Consider the following 27,151-nt stretch of genomic DNA (forward strand, 5'->3'; position numbering starts at 1 on the left):
TTCACATGACAACTCATGTCGATTTGTGGAATGGATTAATAGAGTCATAGAGTTATACAGCACAGAAACAGGCCCTTCGGTCCATCGTGTCTATGCCGGCCATCAAGCACCTAACTATTCTAATCCCATTTTCCAGCACTTGGCCTGTAGCTTTGTATGCTATGGTGTTTTAAGTGCTCATCTAAATACTTCTTAAATGTGAGAGATCCTGCCTCTACCACCTCTTCAGGCTGTGCGTTCCAGATTCCAACCACCCTCTGGGTGAAAAAATCTTTCCTCAAATCCACTCTGAACCTCCTGCATTTTACCTTATATCTATGTCCCCTGGTTATCGATCCCTCCACTAAGGGAAAAAGTTTCTTCCTATCTAACCTATCAATCAATGCCCATCATAATTTTGTATACCTCAATCATATCTCCCCTCAGCCTTCTCTGCTGTAAGGAAAACAACCCTAGCCTTTTCAGTCTCTCTTCATAGCTGAAATGCTCCAGCCCAGGCAATATCCTGGTGAATCTCCTCTGCACCCTCTCCAGTGCAATCACATTCTTCCTGTAGTGTGGTGACCAGAACTGTACACAGTACTCCAGCTGTGGCCTAACTAGCTCCATCATAACCTCCCTGCTCTTATATTCTATGCCTCGGCTAACAAAGGCAAGTATCCCATATGATTTCCTAACCACGTTATCTACCTGTGCTGCTGCCTTCAGTGATCTATGGACAAGTACACCAAGGTCCCTCTGACCCTTTGTACTTCCAAGGGTCCTACCATCCCCTGCCTATATTCCCTTGCCTTGTTGGTCCTCCCAAAATGCATCACCTCACACTTCTGAGGATTAAATTCCATTTGTCACAGCTCCGCCCATCTTACCAGCCCATCTATATCGTCCTGTAATCTAAGGCTTTCCTCCTCACTATTTACGACACCACCAATTTTCGTGTCATCTACGAACTTACTGATCATACCTCCTATATTCACGTCTAAATCATTAGTGTACACTACAAACAGCAAGGGTCCCAGCACCGATCCCTGCGGTACACCACTGGTCAAAGGCTTCCACTCGCAAAAACAACCCTCAACCATTACCCTCTGCCTCCTGCCACTAAGCCAATTTTGGATCCAATTTGCCAAATTGCCTTGGATCCCAGGGGCTTTTACCTTCTAAACCAATCTCCCTTGCGGGACCTTATCAAAAGCGTTACTGAAGTCCATATAGACCACATCAAATGCTTTGCCCTCATCTACACATTTCGTCACTACCTCAAAAAATTCAATCAAGTTAGTCAGTCATGATCTCCCCCTGACAAAGCCATGCTGACTATCCCTGATTAATCCCTGTCTCTCCCAGAGGAGATTAATCCTGTCCCTCAGAAATTTTTCCAATAGTTTTCCAACCACTGATGTTAGACTCACTGGCCTTTAATTACTTGGTTTATCCCTACTACCCTTCTTGAATAATGGTACCACATTCACTGTCCTCCAATCCTCTGGTACCTCTCCTGTGGCCAGAGAGGATTTGAAAATTTGTGTCAGAGCCCCTGCTATCTCCTCCCTTGCCTCACATAACAGCCTGGGATACAGCTTATCTAGGCCTGTGGATTTATCCACTTCTAAGCCTGCTAAATCAGCTAATACTTCCTCCCTTTCAATGCTAATCTGTTGAAATATATCACAATCCCTCTCCTTGATATCTACACCTACATCATCCTTCTCCATAGTGAGCACAGATGAAAAGTAATCATTTAAAACCTCATTTATGTCCTCTGGCTCCACACACAGATTGCCACTTTGATCCTAATGGGCCCGACTCTTTCCCTCGTTATCCTCTTGCCCTTAATATACTTATAAAATGCCTTAGGATTTTCCTTTCTCTTGCCCGCCAGTGTTTTTTCACGTCCCCTCTTCGTTCTCCTAATTACTTTTTTAAGTACCCCACTACACTTTCTATACTCCTCGGGTGCCTCCACTGTTTTCAGCGCTCTGTATCTGCTATAAGCCTCCTTTTTTTTTCCTGATCCAATCCTCTATATCCCTTGACATCCAGGGTTCCCTGGACTTCTTGTTCCTAACCTTCACCTTAATGGGTACATGTTGGCTCTGAACTGTCACTATTTCCTCTTTGAATGACTCCCACTGGTCCGATGTCGGCTTTCCTATAAGTAGCTGCTCCCAGTCCACTTTGGCCAGATCCTGTTTTATCATCTTAAAATTTGCCTTCCCCCAATTCAGTACCTTTATTTTCGGTCCATCTTTGTCCTTTTCTATAACTACCTTAAATCGTGCAGATTTATGGTCACTATCCCCGAAATGTTCCCCGACTGACACTTCTACCACTTGTCCGGCTTCATACCCTAGAATTAGGTCCAGTACTGCCCCTTCTCTTGTAGCACTATCTATGTACTGGCACAAAAAGCTCTCCTGTATATACATTTTAAAGAATTCCGCCCCCTTTAAACCTTTTGCACTAAGACTATCCCAGTTGATATTGGGGAAGTTGAAATCCCCTACTATTATTACACTTCTCTGAGATTTGACTACATATCTGCTCCTCTATCTCTCCCTGACTGTTTGGAGGCCTGTAGTACTCTCCCAGCCAAGTGATTGCCCCCTTTTTGTTTTTAAGTTCTACCCATATGGCCTCATTTGATAAACCTTCTAAGATATCATCCCTCCTTACTGCAGTAATTGACTCCTTGATCAACAGTACAATGCCACTTCCTCTTTAACCCCATACCCTGTCATGCCTGAAGATTCTATACCCTGGAATATTGAGCTGCCAGTCCTGCCCCTCCCTCAACCATGTCTCTATGATAGCAATAATATCATAATGCCATGTGATAATCAACGCCCTCAATTCATCTGCCTTACTAGTAAAACTCCTTGCATTAAAATAGATGCAATCCAGCCTTGTATTTCAGTTCCTCATCTGGATACTGGTCAATTCTGTCCAATCATTCAAAGTCTGTTCGTTGGCTCTTTTTAAAACTAGCGCTTTCTGAGTTTCACAGAATCACAGAATAATACAGTGCAGAAGAGGCCCTTCAGCCCATCGAGTCTGCACCGATGCATTAAAGACACCTGACCTGTCTACCTAATCCTTTTTACCAGCACTTGGCCCATAGCCTTGAATGTTGTGACGTGCCAAGTGCTCATCCAGGTACTTTTTAAAGGATGTGAGGTAACCCACCTCTACCACCCTCCCAGGCAGTGCATTCCAGACCGTCACCACCCTCTGGGTAAAAAGTTCTTCCTCAAATCCCCTTTAAACCTCCTGCCCCTGACCTTAAACTTGTGCCCCCTCGTAACTGACCCTTCAACTAAGGGGAACAGCTGCTCCCTATCCACCCTGTCCATGTCCCTCATAATCTTGTGCACCTCGATCAGGTCACCCCTCAGTCTTCTCTGCTCCAGTGAAAACAACCCAAGCCTATCCAACCTCTCTTCAGAGCTTAAATATTCCATCCCAGGCAACATCCTGGTGAATTGCCTCTGCACCCCCTCCAGTGCAATCACATCCTTCCTATAATGTGGTGACCAGAATTGCACACAGTACTCCAGCTGTGGCCTTACCAAAGTTCCATACAACTCCAACATGACCTCCCTGCTTTTGTAATCTATGCCTCGATTGATCAAGGCAAGTGTCCCATATGCCTTTTTGACCACTCTATTAACCTGCCCTTCTGTCTTCAGAGATCTATGGACAAACACGCCAAGGTCCCTTTGTTCCTCAGAACTTCCCAGTGTCAGGCCATTCATTGACACCATGTCGCATTACTCCTTCCAAAGTGTATCACCTTTCAGGGTTAAATTCCATCTGCCACTTTTCTGCCCATTTGACCATCCCGTCTATATCTTCTTGTAACCTAAGACACTACAGTTCAATGTTAACCACTCGGCCAATCAAATTTGTTAGGCATGACCTCCCTCTGACAAAGCCATGCTGACTATTCCTAATCAAATTTTGCCTCTCCAAGTGGAGATAGACTCTCTCCTTCAGAATTTTCTCCAATAGTTTCCCTACCACTGACGTGAGACTCACTGGTCTGGAGTTCTTTGGCTTATCTCTACAACCTTTCTTTAATAGTGGTACCACATTAGCTGTTCTCCAGTCCTCTGGCACCTCCCCTGTGGCCAGAGATGAATTAAAAATTAGGATCAGAGCCCCTGCAATCTCCACCCTCGCCTTCCACAGCATCCTGGGACACAAATTGTCCGGACCTGGAGATTTGTCCACTTTGAAGCCTGCCAAAACCTCCAATACCTTGTCACTGCTTATGACAATTCGCTCAAGAACCTCACGGTCTCTCTCTCTGAGTTCCATATCTACATCCTCATTCTCTTGGGTGAAGAAAGATGTGAAGTATTCATTCAACACCCTACCAATGTCCTCTGGCTCCACCCACAGATTTCCCCCTTGGTCCCAAATGGGTCCTACTCTTTCCCTGGTTATCCTCTTCCCATTGATATACTTATAGAATATCTTGGGATTTTCCCTACTTTTACCAGCCAGAGCTTTCTCATATCCCCTCTTTGCTCTCCTAATTGCTTTATTAAGCTCCATCCTACACTTTCTGTACTCCACTAACGCTTCCGTTGATTTTCTCTCCTTGTATTTGCTAAAAGCCTCTCTTTTCCTTCTCATCGTACCCTGAATGTTTCTGGTCATCCATGGTTCTCTGGGCTTGTTGCTCCGACCTATTACCCAAGAGGGAACATGTTGGGCCTGTACCCTCCCCATTTTTGAATGCCCCCCACTGCTCTTCTGTAGACTTCCTGACAAGTAACTCTTTCCAGTCTACCTTGGCCAGAATCCTGCCTTATTTTACTAAATTTCGCTCTCCCCCAATCCAAAACCTTTTTCTGCAACTTGTCTATTTCTTTCTCCATAACAAGCTTAAATTATAGCATGTTGTGGTCGCTATCACCAAAATGCTCCCCCACAAACACATCAATCATCTGTCCGGCTTCATTCCCCAGAATTAGGTCCAGCACTGCATCCTCCCTTGTTGGATCCTCCACATATTGAGCTAAAAAGTTCTCCTGTATACATTTTAAGAACTCCACTCCATCTAAGCTCTTAACACGATGACTATCCCAATTAATGTTGGGAAAGTTGAAATCACCTAATATAATTACCCTATTATTTTTGCACACCTCTGTGAATTGCGCACATATTTGCTCCTCAATTTCCTGCTGACTATCTGGGGGTCTATAATAAACACCTAGCAATGTGGCTGTCCCTTTTTTATTCCTAAACTCTACCCATAAAGCTTCATTTGATGCCCCCTCCAAGATATCATCTCTCCTTACTGCAGTAACTGACTCCTTAACTAATATTGCAATGCCCCCTCCTCTTTTACCCCCTCCTCTGTCTCGCCTGAAGATTCTATATCCCAGGATATTGAGCTGCCAATCCTGCCCCTCCCTCAACCATGTCTCCGTGATGGCTACTCTATCACAATTCCACGTGTCAATCCTTGCCCTTAACTCATCCGTTTTACCTGTAATACTCCTGGCATTAAAGTAGAGGCCATCCATCCTGGTCTTACTCCCTTGAAACTTACTTCCGCTGTATTCCCTCTGACTTGTTTGCTTTCCTGTGTTTAGGTGTGTCCCTATTCTGCTAGGAGTCTGCGTCCCCTCCCCCTGCCAAATTAGTTTAAACTCCGCCCAACAGCACTAGCAAACCTGCCAGCAAGGATGTTAGTCCCCCTCTGGTTCAGATGTAGACCGTCCCGCTTGTACACGTCACACCTTCCCCAGAAACGGTCCCAGTGGTCCAGGAATCTAAAACCCTCCCTCCTGCACCAACTCTTAAGCCACGCATTCATCTGTGCTATTCTCCTATCTCCATACTCGCTAGCAGGTGGCACTGGGAGTAATCCAGAGATTACAACCCGAGAGGTCCTGCTTTTTAGTCCACTGCCTAACTCCCTGAATTCTTGATGCAAGACCTCATCCCACTTTCTACCTATGTCATTGGTGCCAACATGTACCATGACCTCTGCCTTATCACCCTTCCCCTTCAGGATGCCCTGCAGTCGTTCAGTGACATCCCGGACCCTGGCACCAGGGAGGCAACACACCATCCTGGAGTCACGTTGATGGCCACAGTAGCACCTATCTGTTCCCCTGACTATAGAATCTCCCATTACTATTGCTCTTTCTCTCTTACCCCCTTCCTATGCTGACAGGCTGCTTGTGGTGCCAGTAGCTTGGCTCTGTCTGCACTCCCTGGAGGAACCAGCCTCATCAGCCTCCAAAATGGAATACCGATTTGCAAGTGGGACCCCAAGGGACTCCTGAACTACCTGCCTGTTTCTCTTGGACTGCCTGGTGGTCACCCATTCCCTTCCTTCCTCAAGTCCCTTCAGCTCCACCGTGTTTCCAGCCGCCATTCCAGCTCTGAAACCCGAGCTTCCAGGAGCTACAGCTGGACACACTTCCTGCACACCTGCTGGTCCAGGGATTCGAAATGTTCCCGGATTCCCACATGCAGCAAGAGAAGCAAACCATGGCTTTAAGCTCTCCTGCCATGACAAAACCCTTTAAATTTAAAACTTCAGCAGACTGTTATAATAAAAAATAAAATCAACTAAGTCTTGCTAAAACAATGACAGGTAGAAAATGAAAGGAGCATTTCGCTCCCTCCTCACCGAACTCCCTCAGTCACAAAACTTCCACTTTAGCACTCTAATGCAGCCCCAGGTCAGCACTCCAGTGCAAACTGCACTGCAATTTCAGATGCAGTGATTGGAAAGTCCCCATCCACAACTCCTATTGTGAAGATTGCACCGTCATGGCCTACTTTTGAGTCTTCATACAGCAAAGGCGACAGTGCTGTAGCATTGTCCTTTGGAGTGCGGTATGCAATATTGCGGTATGCAATACTGTGAGAGAAGTACAATCCACCGCTGAATCCTTGACACTGCCATTGTCTGTATTGCAGACGTTGGACCCAGAGTAGCTACCAGAGGTTCATGATCTGTAACAGCGGCGCAGTGGTTAGCACCGCAGCCTCACAAGCCCCAGCAACCCGGGTTCAATTCTGGGTACTGCCTGTGTGGTGTTTGCAAGTTCTCCCTGTGACCGCATGGATTTTCGCCGGGTGCTCCGGTTTCCCCCCACAGCCAAAGACTTGCAGGTTGATAGGTAAATTGGTCATTATAAATTGCCCCTAGTAAAGGTAGGTGGTAGGGGAATATAGGGAAGGTGGGAATGTGGTAGGAATGTAGGATTAGTATAAAGGGGTGGATGATGGTCGGCACAGACTCGGTGGGCCAAAGGGCCTGTTTCAGTGCTGTATCTCTAAATAAATAACTTCCATAAAGTTTCTACCCAAAAAAAGTGGCGAAACATTTTGATTCCAAAGATAATTCCAAGCACTTCCTTTTCAGTCTGCGGATGTACATTCACCCTTGGTCAGGGTTTACAATGTAAATGCTATGAGCTTCTCTTGAACATCATCCATGTCATGACTGATCACTGCTCCAACTCCATAGTTTGATAGATTCAGGTCATGATTTGTGTCGTAATCAACGTGTACTGCATCACTAGTCAAGCTTCTCTTACAAGCATCATAAGCATTTTGTTGTGCTTTAGAGCATTCCCATTACACATCTTTCTTCAACAACTCATGAAGTGGAGCTAACACCGTTGCAAGCTCAGGCAAAAATCGCAAGAAGTATTGGACCATGCCTAGAAAAGATTGAAGCTCAGACACATCTTTTGACTTTGGGGCATTGGCTATTGCCTTGATCTCTTCTCTTTCACTGGTTGTAGTCCTTTTTCATTGATTTTCAAGCCAAGGTACACGACCTCAGATTGCACGATAGCACACTTGCTCTTTTTCAACTTCACAATGGTCTGCACTGAGTGCTGTTTCAGTGCACAGTGTGTGAAGAAGGGAGTTTTGGTGAGTGATGGATCTTAAGGTTTAATTTCGCTCTAAAGTCTAGTTTTTACATCGAGCAATTAACTAAAATTACTCAAAGTTAAGAAGCAAGTTAAGTTTCTTCCAGTTTTAAAAAGGGATATGTAATCTCTCTGAGAGTAGCTGTGGCTAGTTAATTAAGTAGCTGGCTTAAACTGGTTTCTGAACTCTAGTAAAGTTAGTTCATCATTGTTTTTCAGAGAGTATAAATTCAGTGCTGCTTGTCTGCACTGAGTGTGAAGAAGGAAGTTTGATGAAGAGGGGAACTATAAATTAGCTAAGAAAAATAAATAAATTAACACAAAAATGGCAGGACAGGTGATGTGTTGGGGCTACAGTATGTGGAAGCTCCTAGATGCCACAGCAATCCATGGTAACCACATCTATAGCAAGTGTCTGCGGCTTGAGGAGATTCAGCTCAGTGTAGCTGAGCTGAAGGCCGAGCTGCAGACACTGCGATGCATTAGGGAGTGGGAAAGTTACCTGGAAATTTTGTTCCAGAAGGCAGTCACACCCCTTAAGATAGGGTCGTCTGATTTGATCAGTGGTCAGGGCCAGGAGGATGTGACTGTGAGTCAGGTAGGTAAAGGGACCATGAAGGTGTGAGTGGAACAGCCTCAGCCCTTGCAATGAGCAACAAGTTCGAAGTTCTTGCATCTGGTATAGACAAGAGCAAGGGCTGTAGGGTGGATGAGCAGACTGGCCATGGCACCATGGTACTGGAAGCCATTCAAGACTGGGGAGTTGGAAGGAATGTAGTGATAGTAGGGGACAGTATAGTCAGAAGGATATACACTCTTCTGTGCAGCTGAGAGCGAGAGTCCAGAAGGCTGTGTCGCCTGCCCGGTTCCAGGGTTCGGGACATCTGCTTAGCGTTGGAGAGGAACTTGCAGTGGGAGGGGGAGGGTCCAGTGGTTGTGGCCCAGGTAGGTGCATAGAAAAAAACATTTAAACGGACTGTAAAAGCTTCTATAGGTATGTAAAAAGGAAATGTTTGGCTAAGACAAAAAGTGGGTCCATTACAGGCAGAGTCAGGAGAATTTATTGAGGGGAATAGAGCAATGGCAGAGAAGCTAAATGATTACTTTGTGTCTGTCTTCACTAAGGAAGATACAAGAAATCTCCCAGAATTAGAGATCCAAGGAACTAGGGAAAATGAGGAACTGAAGGAAATTAGTATTAGTAAGAAGGTTGTATTGGAGAAATTAATGGGGCTGAAGGTTGCTAAGTCCCCGAGACCTAATATTCTACATCCCAGAGTGTTGAAAGAGATAGCTGTGGAGAAAATGGATGCAATGTTGATCATCTTCCAAAATTCTATAGCTTCTGGAGCAGTTCCTGCAGATGGGAAGGTAGCAAATGTCACCTCATTCTATATATTTTTCTATGTTTCTATAAGAAGGGAGGGAGAGAGAAAGTAGGGAACTACAGACCTTGTTAGCCTCACATTAGTAGTTCTATCAGTGTTCTAGCGAGTGGTGTAACTATGGAAGTAGAGAGGGCTTTAAAATACATAGAGAGGGGGAAGGGATCATGTCGGGGAAGATGGAGCAAATTAAAGGGAAATGACAAGGCAATAGATCAAGGTAGCAATAAAGGTAATGATGATCTGAGTATGGCAGGAAGGGACAGTGATTGCAAACTTAAGAGTGTGCCAGCAGATAGGGCCAGAACTAGAATCTGTTCCAAAGGATGTGATAAATGGACACTTGGACTGCACCTGGAGTACTGTGTTCAGTTTTGGTCCACTGACCTTAGCAAGGATATTATTGCCATAGAGAGAGTGCAATGAAGGACCACCAGACTTGTTCCCGGGATGGCAGGATTGTCCTATGAAGATAGATTGGGGAAATTGGGCCTGCATTCTCTAGAGTTTCGAAGAATGAGAGGTGATCTCATTGAAACCTGCAAAATACTGAAAGGGATAGACAGGGTAGATGCAGGTAAGATGGGCTGAATGGCCTACTCCTGCTCCTATGTTCCCGTGTTCCTAGACTAGGAAAGAGGTTCTGCATAGGGAGTATGAGGAGCTAGGCACGAAATTAAAAAGCGGAACCTCAAAGGTAATAATCTCTGGATTATTACCTGAGCCACTTGCAAATTGGCACAGGGTAAATACAATTAGAGAGATGAAAGCTCAAAGACTGGTGTGGGAGAAGTGGGTAAGTTTGTGGGGCACTGGCACCAGAACTGGGGAAGATGGAGGCTGTACCGTTGGGACAGACTTTACCTGAACCCTGCTGGAAACAGTGTTCTAGCGAGTCGTATAACTAGGGAAGTAGAGAGGGCTTTAAGCTAAATAGGGGGTGGGGGTGGAGAAGGGATCATGTTTGGGAAGATTGAGTAAAATAAAGGGAATTGACAAGGCAATAGATCAAGGTAGCAATAAAGGTAATGATGATAAGAGTTTGGCAGGAAGGGACAGTGATTGCAAACTTAAGAGTGTGCCAGCAGATATGTCCAGAGTTTACAAAAACGGTAGTAAAAATCTGAAAAAGGCTAGTATTTGAATGCCCATAGTATTCGCAATAAAACAGATGAATTATCAACTCAAATAGAAATTCATTTGTATGACATGATAGCCATTACAGAGACGTGGCTGCAAGGAAACCAAAGCTGGGATCTGAATATCCAAGGGTTTGTGACATACAGGAAGGGCAGGAAGCTGGGAAAAGGTGGTGGGGAAGCTCTGTTAATTATAGAGGGCATTAGTACTGTAGTGAGAGATAACCTTTGTTCTAAAGATCAAGATGTAGAATCAGTTTGGGTGGAAATAAGAAACAGCTAGGGGAAGAAAAGATTGGTGTGAGTTGTAGGCTGCCAAACAGCAGTATAATGTAAATCACAGTATAAATCAGGAAATTGGAGGTGCATGCAACAGGTGTAATACAGTAATCATGGAGGATTTCAATCTATATATAGACTGGGTAAACCTTATTAGTACTAATGTTGTGGAGGACGAATTCTTGGAATGTATGCTAGATAGTTTTCTAGAGCAGTATGTTGAGGAATCAACTTCTTCTTCTTTGGCCTCCTTGTCTCGAGAGACAATGGGTAAGCGCCTAGAGGTGGTCAGTAGTTTATGGAGCAGTGCCTGGAGTGGCTATAAAGGCCAATTCTAGAGTGACAGACTCTTCCACAGGCGCTGCAGATAAAATTGGTTGTCGGGGATGTTACACAGTTGGCTCTCTCCTTGCACTTCTGTCTCTTTTCCTGCCAACTGCCGACTCGCCTCTCTTTAGCCCCGCCTTTATAGCTGTCCGCCAGCTCTGGTCATCGCTGGCAACTGACTCCCACGACTTGTGATCAATGTCGCAGGACTTGATGTCACATTTGCAGACGTCTTTAAAGCAGACACATGGACGGCCGGTGGGTCTGATACCAGTGACGAGCTCGCTGTACAATGCGTCCTTGGGGATCCTACCATCTTCCATGCGGCTCACATGGCCAAGCCATTTCAAGCGCCGCTGGCTCAGTAGGGTGTATATGCTGGGGATGTTAGCCGCCTCGAGGACTTCTGCGTTGGAGATATGGTTCTGCCACCTGATGCCAAGGATTCTCCGGACACAGCGAAGATGGAATGCGTTGAGATGGTGCTCTTGGCTGACATATGTTGTCCAGGCCTCACTGCCCTAGAGCAAGGTGGCACAGTGGTCAGCCTCACAGCTCCAGCGACCCGGGTTCGATTCTGGGTACTGCCTGTGTGGAGTTTGCAAGTTTTCCCTGTGACCGCGTGAGTTTTCGCCGGGTGCTCCGGTTTCCTCCCACAGAAAGACTTGCAGGTTGATAGGTAAATTGGCCATTATAAATTGCCCCTAGGAAAGGTAGGGGAAATGAGGGAAGGTGGGGATGTGAGAGGGTAATGGGATTAATGTATGATTAGTATAAATGGGTGGTTGATGGTCAGCACAGACTCAGTGGGCTGAAGGGCCTGTTTCAGTGCTGTATCTCTAAATAAAAAAAATAAAAGGTACTGAGGACACAGACTTGAAACAGTTGGACTTTTGTGTTCAGTGTCAGTGTGCCATTTTCCCACACCCTCTTGGCCAGTCTGGACATAGCACATGGGACAGGCATCCGCCGCTATCAACTTGGGAACGGCAATTTTAGATCTGGTATTGTGCAATAAAAAAGGGCTAATTAATAATCTTGTTGTAAAGGATCCTTTAGGAAAGAGTGACCATAATATGATAGAATTTTACATTGAGTTTGAAATTGATGTCGTTCGATCAGAAACTAGGGTCTTAAATCTAAGCAAAGCAGACTATGAAGATATGAGGGCAATTGGCTATGGTGGATTGGGAAACTACGTTAAAAGGTATGATGGTAGACAGGCAATGACTAACATTTAAAGAACTAATACATAGTTTGCAGCAAAAATATGTTCCTTTAATGGACAAAAACCCAGCAAGGAAAGTGATCCAACCATGGCTAACGAAAGAAATCAAGGATTGTATTAGAGCAAAGGAAGAGGCGTATAAGGTTGCCAAAAATGGTAAGCCTGAGGATTGGGAGCATCTCAGAATTCTGCAAAGGAGGACCAAGAAAAAGATTAAGAAAGGGAAAATAGAATGAGTAAACTAGCGAGAAACATAAAAACAGACTGTAAAAGCTTCTATAGGTATGTGAAAAGGAAAAGATTAGCAAAGACAAATGTGGGTCCATTACAAGCGAAGTCAGGAGAATTTATAGTGGGGTATACTGAAATATCAGAGAAACAAAACAAATACTTTGTGTCAGTCTTCACAGAGGAAAATAAAAACCTCCCAGAAATAATGGAGAATCAGGGGACTAGTGTAAACGAGGAACTGCAAGATATTAATATTAGTAAAACAAAAAAGTGCTCGAGAAATTAAAGTAGATAAATCCTCTGGACCTGATGATCTACATTTAAGAGGTGTTTTAAGAGGTGGCTGAAGAGATAGTAGATGCATTGGTGGTCAGCTTTCAAAATTCTATAGACTCTGGAATGGTTCCTGCAGACTGGAAGGTAGCAAATGTAATCCCACCATTTAAGAAAGAAGGGAAAGAGAAAATGAAGGAAATACAGACCTGTTAGCCGAACATCATTGGTAGGGAAAATGCGAGAATCTATAATAAAAGATGTGCTAACAGGACACTTAGAAAATAATGGTAGGATTGGGTAGAGTCAACATGGATTTATGAAAAGGATATCATGTTCAACAAACCTGTTGGAGATTTTAAACTAGCAGAATAGATAAGGGGGAACTGGTGGGTGTGGGTATACTTAGATTTTCATAAAGCTTTTGATAAGGTCCCACTCGAGGTTAGTAAACAAAATTAGATCACATGGGATTGGGGAGACTATACTGGCACAAATTGAGAATTGGTTAATGGACAGAAAACAGGGAGTAAGAATAAATGGGTCATTTTCAGATTGGCAGGCTGTGATTAGTGGGGTACTGCAAGGATCAGTGCTTGGGCCCCAGCTATTCACAATCTATATCAATGATTTGGATTTGGAGATTAAATGTAATATTTCCAAGTTTGCAGATGACACAATACTAGTTGGAAGTGTGAGTTGTGAGGAGGATCCAAGGACACTTCAAGGGGATTTGGAGAGGCTTAAGCGAGTGGGCAAACATTTGGCAGATGGAATACAATGTGGAGAAATGTGAGGTTATTCACTTTGGTAGGAAAAACAGAAATAGAGTATTTCTTGAATGGCGAGAAGCTGGGAAGTGTTGAACTTCAAAAGGAATGGGTGTTCTTGTTCATGAATCACTGAAAGCTAACATGCAGGTACATCAAGTAATTAAGAAGGCAAATGGTATGTTGGCCTTCAATACAAGAGGATTTGTGTATCGGAGTAAAGATGTCTGACTGCAATTATATAGAGCCTTGGTGAAGACTGCACTTGGAGTTCGGTTCTGATGAAAGGTCACAGACTTGAAACGTAAACTCTGCTTCTCTCTCCACAGAGGCTGCCTGACCTGCTGAGTATTTCTAGCACTTTCTGTTTTTATTTACGCACTTGGAGTATTGTGTGCAATTTTGGTCTCGTTACCTAAGGAAAGATATACTTGCCATAGAGGGATTGCAACGAAGGACGAAGGTTCACCAAACTAGTTCCTGGGATGGAGGGATTGTCCTATGAGGAAAGATTAAATAGACTGGGCCTTTATTCTCTGGAGTTTAGAAGAATGAGAGGTGATCTCATTCAAACATACAAAATTCTTACAGGACTCGACAGGATTGATGCAGAAAGGATGTTTCCCCTGGCATTCTTCATTCAGAAGGTGGTGAATCTTTGGAATTCTCTACCCCAGGGGGCAGTGGAAACTCACTCGTTGAGCATGTTCAAGACTGCGATCAATAGATTCCTACATATTAAACACAAGGGTTAGGAGAATAGTGCAGGAAAATGGTGGAACATAGAAACATAGAGAATAGGAGCTGGAGTAGGCCATTCAGCCCTTGGAGCCTGCTCCGCCCTTCATTATGTCATGGCTGATCATCCAACTCAGTAACCTGTTCCCGCTTTCCCCCAATATCCTTTGATCCCTTTCGTCCCAAAAGCTATATCTAATTTTCTTTGGCCTCCTTATCTCGAGAGACAATGGGTAAGCGCCTGGAGGTGGTCAGTGGTGTGTGGAGCAGCGCCTGGAGTGGCTATAAAGGCCAGTTCTAGAGTGACAGGCTCTTCCACAGGTGCTGCAGAAAAATTTGTTTGTCGGGGCTGTTACACAGTTGGCTCTCCCCTTGCGCCTCTGTCTTTTTTCCTGCCAACTGCTAAGTCCCTTCGACTCGCCACACTTTAGCCCCGCCTTTATGGCTGCCCGCCAGCTCTGGCGAACGCTGGCAACTGACTCCCGCGACTTGTGATCAATGTCACAGGACTTCATGTCACGTTTGCAGACGTCTTTAAAGCGGAGACATGGACGGCCGGTGGGTCTGATACCAGTGGCGAGCTCGCTGTACAATGTGTCTTTGGGGATCCTGCCATCTTCCATGCGGCTCACATGGCCAAGCCATCTCAAGCGCCGCTGACTCAGTAGTGTGTATAAGCTGGGGATGTTGGCCGCCTCGAGGACTTCTGCATTGGAGATACAGTCCTGCCACCTGATGCCAAGTATTCTCCAGAGGGAGCGCAGATGGAATGAATTGAGACGTCGCTCTTGGCTGACAAGCGTTGTCCAGGCCTTGCTGCCATAGAGCAAGGTACTGAGGACACAGGCCTGATACACTCGGACTTTTGTGTTCCGCGTCAGTGCGCCATTTTCCCACACTCTCTTGGCCAGTCTGGACATAGCAGTGGAAGCCTTTCCCATGCGCTTGTTGATTTCTGCATCTAGAGACAGGTTACTGGTGATAGTTGAGCCGAGGTAGGTGAACTCTTGAACCACTTCCAGAGCGTGGTCGCCAATATTGATGGATGGAGCATTTCTGATGTCCTGTCACATGATGTTCGTTTTCTTGAGGCTGATGGTTAGGCCAAATTCATTGCAGGCAGCCGTAAACCTGTCGATGAGACTCTGAAGACACTCTTCAGTGTGAGATGTTAAAGCAGCATCGTCAGCAAAGAGGAGTTCCCTGATGAGGACTTTCCATACTTTGGACTTCGCTCTTAGACGGGCAAGGTTGAACAACCTGCCCCCTGATCTTGTGTGGAGGAAAATTCCTTCTTCAGAGGACTTGAACGCATGTGAAAGCAGCAGGGAGAAGAAAATCCCAAAAAGTGTGGGTGCGAGAACACAGCCCTGTTTCACGCCACTCAGGATAGGAAAGGGGTCTGATGAGGAGCCACCATGTTGAATTGTGCCTTTCATATTGTCATGGAATGAGGTGATGATACTTAGTAGCTTAATATCTAACTCCTTCTTGAAAACATACAATGTTTTGGCCTCAACTACTTTCTGTGGTAGTGAATTGCACAGGCTCACCATTCTCTGGGTGAAGCAATTTCTCCTCACCTCAGTCCTGAAAGGTTTACCCCATGTCCTTGGACTATGACCCCTGGTTCTGGACTCCCCCACCATCGGGAACATCCTTCCTGTATCTACCCTGTCAAGTTCTGTTAGAATTTTATCGGTTTCTATGAGATCCCCCCTCACTCTTCTGAACTTCAGCGAATATAATCCTAACTGACTCAATCTCTCCTCATACATCAGTCACTAGTGGTTCACTAATGTCCTTTAGGGAAGGAAATCTGCTGTCCTTACCTGGTCTGGCCTACATATGACTCCAGACCCACAGCAATATGGTTGACTCTTACATGCCCTCTGAAATGGCCTAGCAAGCCACTCAGTTGTATCTAACTGCTACAAAGTCAATAAAAAAGAATGAAACCGGACAGACCACCCGGCATCGACCTAGGCATCGGAAACGACAACGGCAAACCCAGCCCTGTCAACCCTGCAAAGTCCTCCTTACTAACATCTGGGGGCTTGTGCCAAAGTTGGGTGAGCTGTCCCACAGACTAGTCAAGCAACAGCCTGACATAGTCATACTCACGGAATCATACCTTACAGACAATGTCCCAGACACTGCCATCACCATCCCCGGGTATGTCCTGTCCCACCGGCAGGACAGACCCACCAGAGGTGGTGCTATACAGTAGGGAGGGAGTTGCCCCGGGAGTCCTCAACATTGACTCTGGACCCCATGAAGTCTCATGGCATCAGATCAAACATGGACAAGGGAACCTCCTGCTGATTACCACCTACAATCCTCCTTCAGCTGATGAGTCAGTACTCCTCCATGTTGAACACCATTTGGAGGAAGCACTGAGGGTGGCGAGGGCACAAAATATACTCTGGGTGGGTGACTTCAATGTCCATCACCAAGAGTGGCTCAGTAGCACCACTACTGACCGAGCTGGCTGAGTCCAAAACGACATAGCTGGTAGACTGGGTATGCGGCAGATGGTGAGGGAACCAACAAGAAGGGAAAACATACTTGACCTTGTCCTCACCGATCTGCCTGCCGCAGATGCATCTGCCCATGATTGTATTGGTAGGAGTGACCACCGCACAGTCCTTGTGGAGACGAAGTCCCGCCTTCACAATGAGGATACCCTCCATTGTGTTGTGTGGCACGACCACCGTGCTAAATGGGACAGATTTCGAACAGATCTAGCAATGCAAAACTGGGCATCCATGAGGCGCTGTGGGCCATCAGCAGCAGAGTTGTACTCAACCAAAATCTGTAACCTTATGGCCCGGCATATCCCCCACTCTACCATTGCCATCAAGTCAGGAGACCAACCCTGGTTCAATGAAGAGTGCAGGAGGGCATGCCAGGAACAGCACCAGGCATACCTCAAAATGAGGTGTCAACCTGGTGAAGCTACAACACAGGATTATCTGCGTGCCAAACTTTATAAGCAGCATGCGATAGACAGACCAAAGCGATCCCATAACCAACAGATCACATCTAAGCTCTGCAGTCCTGCCACCTCTAGCCGTGAATGGTGGTAGACAATTAAACAACTAACTGGAGGAGGTGGCTCCACAAATATCCCCATCTTCAATGCTGACTCTGTCCAATTCTACCACTGTTCTCCAAGTGCTCTGCTATAAAATCTTTGATCATGGACTCTAGAATTTTCCCCACTACCGACGTCAGGCTGACAGGTCTATAATTTCCTGTTTTCTCTCTACCTCCCTTTTTAAATAGTGGGGTTATGTTGGCTACCCTCCAATCTGTAGGAACTATTCCAGAGTCTATAGAATCTTGAAAGATGACCACCAAAATACATCCACTATTTCTAGGGCCACTTCCTTACGTACTCTGGGATGTAGATTATCAGGCCTAGGGGATTTATCGGTCTTCAATCCCATCACTTCACCAACACCATTTCTCCACAAATACTAATTTCCTTGAGTTCCTCCCTCTCACTAAACCCTGTGTTTCCCAACATTTCTGGTACGTTATTTGTGTCCTCCTTTGTGAAGACAGAACCAATGTTTGCATTTAGTTGGTCAGCCATTTCTGTTTTCTCCATAATAAATTCCCCTGTTTCTGACTGTAAGGGACCAATCCTTTTCTCTTCACATACCTATGTTGAAGTAGAAGATCAGCCATGATCTTATTGAATGGTGGAGCGGGCTCGAAGGGCTGAATGGCATACTCCTGCTCCTATTTCTTATGTTCGTATTGTCATAGAGTCATAGAGTCGTACAGCATAGAAACAGGCCCTTTGGCCCACCGTGTCCATGCTGACTATAATGCCTATCTATACTAATCCCACCTGCCTGCATTAATTCCATATCCCTCTATGCCTTGCTCATTCAAGTACCTGTGCAGATGCCTCTTAAATATTGCTACTGTTCTTGCCTCCACCACCTCCTCAGGCAGCTCATTCCAGATACCCACTATTCTTTGTGTGAAAAATTTACCCATTTGATCCCCTTTAAACCTCCTCCCTCTCACCTTAAATCTATGCCCTCTAGTTTTAGTCACCCCTACCATGGGAAACAGACTCTGGCTATTTACCCTATCTATGCCTCTCATAATTTTATATACCTCTATCATGTCCCCTCTCAGCCTCCTTCGCTCCAGGGAAAACATTGTGATCGTTGAGCCTTTTTAACACTTCCTCCAACACTTGAAGATTCTCTTCCTCTGTTGCGGTCGTGATCAGCACATCATCCTGATTGCACAAACTATGCGGCACTCTTTGCAAAATCCTATCCGTTGTAGCTTAGAAGATTTTTGGAGAAGACTTCACACCATAGGGTGGGTTCATGTAGGAGTTTAACCCCCGTGTGTGTGTTTATCATGAGATACTGCTGACTCTTTCGATGACATTGAACTGTGTATAAGCACAGGTCAAATCCAACTTCGTGAATATCGACTCCCGCTAACTCCACATGCAAATTTTGAGATGTCAGGAATGGGTACTTCATTGCCTGGTTGATTGTGACTTTGTTGTGTCTGCATCGTCTTACGGTTTTGACTGACTTGGACACTACTACAATTGGAGTTGCCCAATCACTGTGATCAGTTTTCACTCATACACTATTCATTTCTAGCTTCTTTAGTTCCTCTTCATCCTGGTTTAACTGGCCTAACCTTGCAATATATTGATTTTGCATCAGTCTTAATTTGGATGTGTTCTTCCACACCAATTATACCTTTAAAAATCAAGCATCTTGTTGGTCTCAACTTGAAAAACCTGCTTAAAAGGTCAATCTTTGCCCGTTAACATTGGTTTGTTGACCTATCTTGCTGAAACAATGGGTAACTTGAGGGACTTGCCCTTATTTTGGACAGTGCACTGCATTTGTCCACACATTTCTAACACCTCACCAGAATAGGTGAACTGTGCTTTCAGTTCGAGGAATGTCACCAAATTTGCTCGTGTATCTCTACTCCTAATGGAGCAATCTGCAGATCTATTGATGAGCATTTTGATATTGTGTTGATTTACCGACACCTTTCTACAATAGTCTCTGTTCTTTGAGTGATTGCTAGTAGAATAAATGCTGTACAGCCCTGGCTCCTCTTCCCTTAGGCACTCTAGATTCACTCCAAACTTGTGAACTCTACCCTTGTGACATCATTTTTTTCTATTGCCACTGGAATGAGCTCTCTTTCCTGCATTGGCCTTTGCTTGGCAAGCAGTTGCAATATGGCCTATCTTTTGGCAATTCAAGTATTTGACATTTCTGTACTAATATGTCTGTGCCATTACAGTGATAACAAGACACTAAACTTGTATCTACAGCAGTCTTCTGATCAGGTCTCTCCGCTTTAGACTTGGCAGAAGCCCGCATGAAAAAATTCTCAAACATTCTTTGATGCCATCTCCACAAACATAAGATTTTGTGTGTTTAGTAATTTCGACTGGATTCTTTCATCCACCAATCCACATAAAAATCTGTCTTGTAATGCACGATCTAAGAATGTACTGAAGGTGCAATGTATGATAAATTCTTCAGTGCCGCAATGTACTCACCAACTGTTTTGCTATTTCTCTGGTCTCTGATTCCAAATTTGTAGTTTTCCACTATCTCTGGTGGCTTGGGATTGAAATGTTCCTCCAGCCTGGTGATAATTATTTTGAATGACACATCTTTACCTTGTTGGGAGCAAGAAGGTTTGTTAGCATGCCATACACTTCCAGACCAATCTCCGTTAGCAAAATTGCACTCAGAAGTTGCCTTATTCTGAGTCTGGGCTCCTTCACTTTCACCTTCGACTTCCAATATATTATTCGCTCTGAAGAAAATGTCCATTCTTTGAATGTATGAACTAAATGGTTTTCTAACTCCATTATACATTCCTAGCCTTCCGATTTTTCCCATGGGCGCAGTCATTTTGTTCCATTTTCAAATGTAACAGTGACCCAGTTAAACACTTTACTGTGGCTGTCTATAACAGTGTCACAGAAGCTAAGTTACCCTAATCAGAACAAACTCACCAAAGCCAGTGTAGTCGGTAGTTGAATCAGATTAAGACCCAGCAGAATCCATTCAACTGAGTGCAGCCACACCTTTTCAGGAACAATGGGGCTCAACACAATCTAGTTGAAAATCTTCATCCGATGAGGTAGGTCACTGGCAGAAAGCTTATTTTGTTTATTGCAGTCTCTACTGCCGTTTGCTGCAAACATTTTTGCACTTTAATCTCAATTCATCGCAAAAATCTGTTCTATATTGAGACGACCCTGTAAAGAAAGACAGACACTGAGATGGTCAGGTGACATGATCAATGATGTCATCACGCACTGAGTATGCTCATAACATAGGAATGCATTAATAGGGTAGATAGAGTGAAACTCTCTCCTTTGTTGGGGGAGGCCAGAACAAGGGGGCAAAACCTTAAAATTATTCAGGGGTGATGTCAGGAAGCACTTCTCCACACCGAGGGTAGTGGAAATCTGGAACTCTCTCCTCCAAATGCACTGCTGAGGCTGGGGGTCAATTGAAAATCTGAGATTGATAGATTTCTGTTTGACAAGGGTAGTAAAGGATGTAGAACTAAGATGGGTAGATGGAGTTGGGTACAGATCAGTCATAGTCTAATTGAATGGCAGAACAGGTTCGAAGGGCTGAATGGATGAGCTAGAAACCGTAACATGCGGTGAGTCTTGAAAGGAGAGAGAAAGATGCTCGGGTGTCTTCACTTTACTATTGTGCACCCTACACTATGGCATGTAAATAAAAATGCCTTTAGTTGAAATGTCAAATATTAAATCTTCAAAGAGAGAGTTTCCATTGTATGTGTTGTGGTGCCTCCAAAAACTTTGGACACTGCGAGTACACTATAAGCAAATCATGGTCAATTTTCCAGCATATACTTGCAGTGCTTGAGTACCTTGCTGCATGTGGGAATTCAGTAAAATATATCCCATAGTGGCTTCATGAGTGTGTTGATGTGAGATACAGGTTTGAAGCTATAATCCTGTTCTTCTCTCAACAATCCTTTGACCTACTGAGGTCTGTAGTAAAAAAATAATAAACATCAGTTCCACAACGACAACTACTTACAATTATACAGTAACTTGAATGTAGTAAAATGACCCAAGGTGCTTTGCAGGAGCAGGGGCGGCACAGTGGCGCAGTGGTTAGCACAGCAGCCTCACAGCTCCAGGGACCCGGGTTCGATTCTGGGTACTGCCTGTGCGGAGTTTGCAAGTTCTCCCTGCGACCGCGTGGGTTTTCGCCGGGTGCTCCGGTTTCCTCCCACAGCCAAAGACTTGCAGGTTGATAGGTAAATTGGCCATTGTAAATTGCCCCTAGTGTAGGTAGGGAATATGGGATTACTGTAGGGTTAGTATAAATGGGTGGTTGTTGGTCGGCACAGACTCGGTGGGCCGAAGGGCCTGTTTCAGTGCTGTATCTCTATATAAAAAAAAAATTATCAAAAAAGATTTGATACTGAGCCACTTGAGATATTGGGACAGGTGACTAAAAGCTTGTTCAAAGAGGTAGGTTTTAAGGAGCGATTTGTAAGAGGAGAGGGGCGTTTAAGGAGGGAATTCCAGAACCTGGGTCCAAGGCAGCTGAAGGCATGACCGCCAATGGTGCAGTGAAGAAAAGCAGGGATACGGAAAAGGTCAGAATCAGAGGAACGCAGAAATCTCAGAGTATTGCAGGGATGGAGGAAGTGACCGTAATAGGGACGGGTGAAGACATGGAGGGATTTGAAAACAAGTGTGAAATTTTTCAAATCGAGGCGTTGCTACTGTCGGTCAGCAAGCACAGGGGTGATAGGTGAATGGGACTTGGTGCAAGTTAAGTTGCAGCAGCAGAGTTTTGGATGAGTTGTAAAATTACTTTGGTGCATCAAAGGGTTTCTGTAGTTTGTAATTTTGAGTGTATGTGGTTTCAGAGTGCCTCTTGTACAGTTTTCCCTGTACGTTTTTTGAAATTCTCAATAAATGCATGTTATTGGGAGTGCCATTTAAACAACCTACAGTGCATTGAATCCAAAAATTGTATTTTTGTAATTTATTCAAAGCTGATCACAATCTACTGTGAGCTAAAATATCAAATGGTTGCTTGAATGTTTTTGGATGTAATCACGTGCATCACTATGAAAGGCATTTCTTGTTCACCTTCCGAAGGGTGCGGGGGTGGGGGGGGAGCAGAACAAACGAATGGGCAGGGTGTTTTCCATTTATTCTTTCATTTGAACTTGTTTTTGTTGGAAAAGAGGAGACTTCCTGGATAATTAAATTGAAATTTTCATGAATATGAATGCGGATTAATCAAAATTGATGCAAAGAAAATGCTCCAGTGGAAGATTCACTTACAAATTCAAAATTGGGAAGAAAATTCTCAGAAGAAACTCAAAGAACAGTACAGCACAGGAACAGGCCATTCAGCCCTCCAAGCCTGCGCCGATCTTGATGCCTGCCTAAACTAACACCTTCTGCACTTCTGGGGCCCATATCCCTCTATTCCCTTCCGATTCATATATTTGTCAAGATGTCTCTTAAACGTCGCTATCGTATCTGCTTCCACCACCTCCCCTGGCAGCAAGTTCCAGGCACTCACCACCCTCTGTGTAAAAACCGTGCCTCGCATATCCCCTCTAAACTTTGTCCCTCGCACCTTAAACCTATGTCCCCTAGTAACTGACTCTTCCACCCTGGGAAAAAGCTTCTGACTATCCACTCTGTCCATGCCGCTCATAACTTTGTAAACCTCTATCATGTCGCCCCTCCACCTCCGTCGTTCCAGTGAAAACAATCCGAGTTTTTCCAACCTCTCCTCATAGATAATGCCCTCCAGACCAGGCAACATCCTGGTAAACCTCCTCTGTACCCTCTCCAAAGCCTCCACGTCCTTCTGGTAGTGTGGCGACCAGAATTGCACGCAATATTCTAAGTGTGGCCTAACGAAGGTTCTGTACAGCTGCAACATGACTTGCCAATTTTTATACTCTATACCCTGACCGATGAAGGCAAGCATGCCGTATGCCTTCTTGTCTACCTTATCCACCTGCGTTGCCACTTTCAGTGACCTGTGGACCTGTACGCCCAGATCTCTCTGCCTGTCAATACTCCTAAGGGTTCTGCCATTTACTGTATACCTCCCACCTGCATTAGACCTTCCAAAATGCATTACCTCACATTTGTCCGGATTAAACTCCATCTGCCATTTCTCCGCCCAAGTCTCCAACTGATCTATATCCTGCTGTATCCTCTGACAATCCTCATCATTATCCGCAACTCCACCAACAAGGGAGAACGTTTCTCCATAATGGTAATAAAGTTGTGGAAAAACTTCCCAAGGCAATGGAAGTGAACAGTTTGAACTGATTCAGGTGCAACTGGATATGTGCCCAGAGAGAGCTGCCATGATGAATAAGTGGGCAGGTGGAGTTGCTGATAGAAAGGGCAAGGAATGTCCCGCCTCATTGCCTTTTCCTTTCCTAAATTATCCTTGCTTTCCTATAAAAAATACCCTGATTTCCAGTATTAACAGTTTTCCATTTTATAATATTGAAACATAATGTGGGTCATTTTGACTTTGGTCGATTGTGTGAAATGGCTAATAATGATTCAGCCAACCGTTAAACACATCTCTCAATGTTTATTTCCATTGGCGGGCTGTATGACGAGTGACTGAAACATTATCGCCCATTTTACACTATCAACCAAAGTCAAAAATAACTCCAATGCATTCAGAAAATGATGTACAAGGAGAAAATACTAATAAATCCGATGAGGCATTCGGGAGAAACTTCTTTACCCATGGAGTGGTTAGAATATGGAACTTGCTACCACAAGAAATAGTTAAGGTGAATATCATAGATATATTGAAGAGGGAAAGTAGAGAAGTAGATGAGGGAGAAAGGATTAGAAGGATATGTTGATAGGGTTAGATGGAATAATGTGGGCGGAGGCATGTGTGGTGCTTAACCATATGTGAAGGATCTCCTTCATATTCCACTCAGCTAAGCGGTTGTAAGTACTGTATAATTCTATCTAAAGATGAGGGATAAGACTGAGAGGTAGCACAAAAATGATCCTGGCATTCCTGTTGGATTGGACGATTAATCCTGAGGTGGTTCTTTCTCTCTTGTTTAGGGAGATGGCATCCGAGAAAGACTTTCTGAACAGCAGTATGATCGACTAGTGGATTATGTCACAAGAACGTCACATTACATTGTTCCCAGCAGTGCAGCCATGCAGCTGGCTTCTGAAGTCGTTGTTGCTGATCCTCCTGCCATCAGAACCAAGACTTACCAATACTTGGTTGATCGTCATTATGGACTTGTGTTTGTGAGCAAGTTTTCTATGGTGAAAAACAAGGCACTGCGAAAGGGATTTCACTAGTCATAAACGTGTGAAAATGACAAAGGTTTTTTTTTTGTGACAGAAATACTGATGTTTTCCCGATTAGACAGCTTGACATTAGTCTCTTGATTAGCACCAGTTAAGTACAGCGCAACCTTTTCATAAGAACCTTTAATTAAAACAAATGTAATCTCAGTCAGTTTGTTTATGTAATTTAATCAATTTGCCTTTCTCAATAATGACTGTAATTATGTCAACTGTGTAAATACAATGTTTAATGAAAGGGATGTGGCCACTAATGCTGGTGAGGCAACTTTGTTAAGTATTGTCACTAACGAGATTTTGTTATTCTCTAATGCTTACTTCAGCAAAAATATTGTTGATATAAATGTGAAAATATTGAAGGTAAATAAATTTTAAAGTCAGGATTGCATGATGCCATCTTATTTTGCTCAGTAGTTTGACTTGTAAGTAGCCAATTATCAGAGAAAAATCTTGCTGGTTAATATGCTATTCAAAGGGCTGGATTTTACTAGCCCTCTGGGGATGGGCTGGGAGGTGGGGTGGTGGCGTGTAAAATGGTGCGGAAAGGTGCGAGGTGGTGTGCCTGTCGTCTTCCCGATACCATGCCTTCTTGCAAATGGCGGGAAGATGGCGGATGGCTATCCTGCCCAGAGACCAACTGAGGCACTTAAGTGTCATGTGTTCTTTGTGTTATCTGAAGCAACACAATGAGGTACGTGGATTCCAGTGCCTTGAAGATCTCCAACGGGTTTATTAACAGCTAAACTAGTATATACAATACACAGAAAACTATGTACAGAACCTCTGTCTAGAGTGTTAGAGTTGCAGAGTGACTATGGCTTCCAGTAAAATGACTACATCCTGGTACTTGGTTCATTAGCATACAGGACATTACTCTTGAAGCGATCATACAACATTAAGTAGCCAATTAAGGGCCTCTTTCTGCAATCACTGGCATTTTGCCAGCAGCACAAGCGGCCCTCTACCTTGTGGAGAGGCTTATTCCGCCCCTGCGGCAACATAGTCACCTGCCCTCACCAACTTTCCCCCTCCTCTTGCCAGGATCTGCCTGACTGGCCCTGGCCCACCCAAACCCCACTTACCTGCTTGTGAGGGCAGGGCACTGTCCATCCATTGCATCCTCTTCTTTGAGGTGCAGTACCATCTGTGGCCACCACTCCCAGTGGTGCTGAAGCTTTTTAAAATTCTTTCATGCGATGTATGGTTGTCACTGGCAAGGCCAGCATTTGTTGCCCGTCCCTAATTGCCCTTGACAACGGAGTGGCTTGCTAAGCTATTTCAGAAGACAGTTAAGAGTCTACCACATTGCTGTGGGTCTGGAATCACATGTAGACCAGACCAGGGAAGGACAGCAGATTTCCTTCCCTAAAGGATATTAGTGAACCAGATGGGGTTTTATGACAATCGATGATGGTTTCATAGCACCATTAGTGAGACTAGCTTTCAATTCCAGATTTAATCTAATAATTAAGTGAATTTAACTTCCACTAGCTGTCCTGGTAGAATTTCAACCCGTGCCCCCTGGGCATAAGCCTGGATCTCTGGATTACGAGTCCAGTGACATTACCACTATACCACCATCTCCCTCCGCTTGCCCGGCAGCTCCTGGGGGAGGATGGCCGTCCTTAATGGGGAGTTAAATTAATTGGCCATCACTGGCAAGTTGCGGTCCCGGGTCCTGCAGGCTGCTGAAGTGGGGTCGCGACCCGCTTTCGGGCCTATTGGCTGGATCCTTGCCACGAAGCCTAAATCCAGCTCAGAGTCAGATGAAAGATTCTCACTTTGTATAAAACAAATGAGGTGAGAAAAGTGAGAATCTGATGTATCTGGCAGGTAGATCTTTTACCAGATAGGCTTCAAACTCTTTGATAAGTGGTCACCAGCCCTGTGATGTACTCTCACCCGCTCTCCTGGCCAGCCTCCCATCTTCCATCGTCCATGAATTAAGCTCATCTAAAACCCTGCAATTTGTATCCTAACTCACACCAAGTCCCATTCACCCATCACCCCTGTGCTCGGTGACTTACATAGGTTCCTCGTCTGGCAACGCCTCTATTTTAAAATTCCCATACTTGTTTTCAAATGCCTCCATGGCCTCGCCCCTCCCTATCCCTGTAATCTACTCCAGCCTCACAACCTTCCGAGATGTGAATGCGTTGGAGGCGGTTCAGATGAGGTTTACTGGATTGATAACTGGAATGAGCGGGTTGTTTTATGAGGAAAGGTTGAACAGACTGGGCTTGTTTTCACTGGAGTTTAGAAAAATGAGGGGAGACTTGATTGAAGTTTACAAGATCCTGAATGGTATATATATATAGAGAAGTACAGCACTGAAACAGGCCCTTAAGCCTACTGAGTCTGTGCCAACCATCAACCATCCATTTTATCCCAATCCTACATTAATCCCATGTTCTCTACCACATCCCCATACACCTACCTATACTAGGGGCAATTTAC

The 27,151-nt window shown here is 44.6% G+C and overlaps 1 protein-coding gene across 9 annotated transcripts in view; it reads left to right on the forward strand.

The window, feature by feature from the left end:
* The window catches only part of LOC137369760 (intermembrane lipid transfer protein VPS13B-like), a 1,379,747-nt gene extending 1,354,667 nt beyond the window's left edge, over positions 1-25,080 (forward strand). For all 9 annotated transcript variants that reach the window (XM_068031169.1, XM_068031166.1, XM_068031168.1 and 6 more), the window contains one exon: positions 24,440-25,080. In XM_068031169.1, coding sequence (XP_067887270.1) covers positions 24,440-24,688 — 249 coding nt within the window. In that variant the 3' untranslated portion in view covers positions 24,689-25,080. The remainder of the gene's footprint in view (positions 1-24,439) is intronic.
* The last annotated feature ends 2,071 nt before the right edge of the window (positions 25,081-27,151 follow it).

This window comes from Heterodontus francisci, chromosome 5 (genome assembly GCF_036365525.1).
Source record: "Heterodontus francisci isolate sHetFra1 chromosome 5, sHetFra1.hap1, whole genome shotgun sequence".
In the NCBI taxonomy this organism is placed as follows: Eukaryota; Metazoa; Chordata; class Chondrichthyes; order Heterodontiformes; family Heterodontidae; genus Heterodontus; species Heterodontus francisci.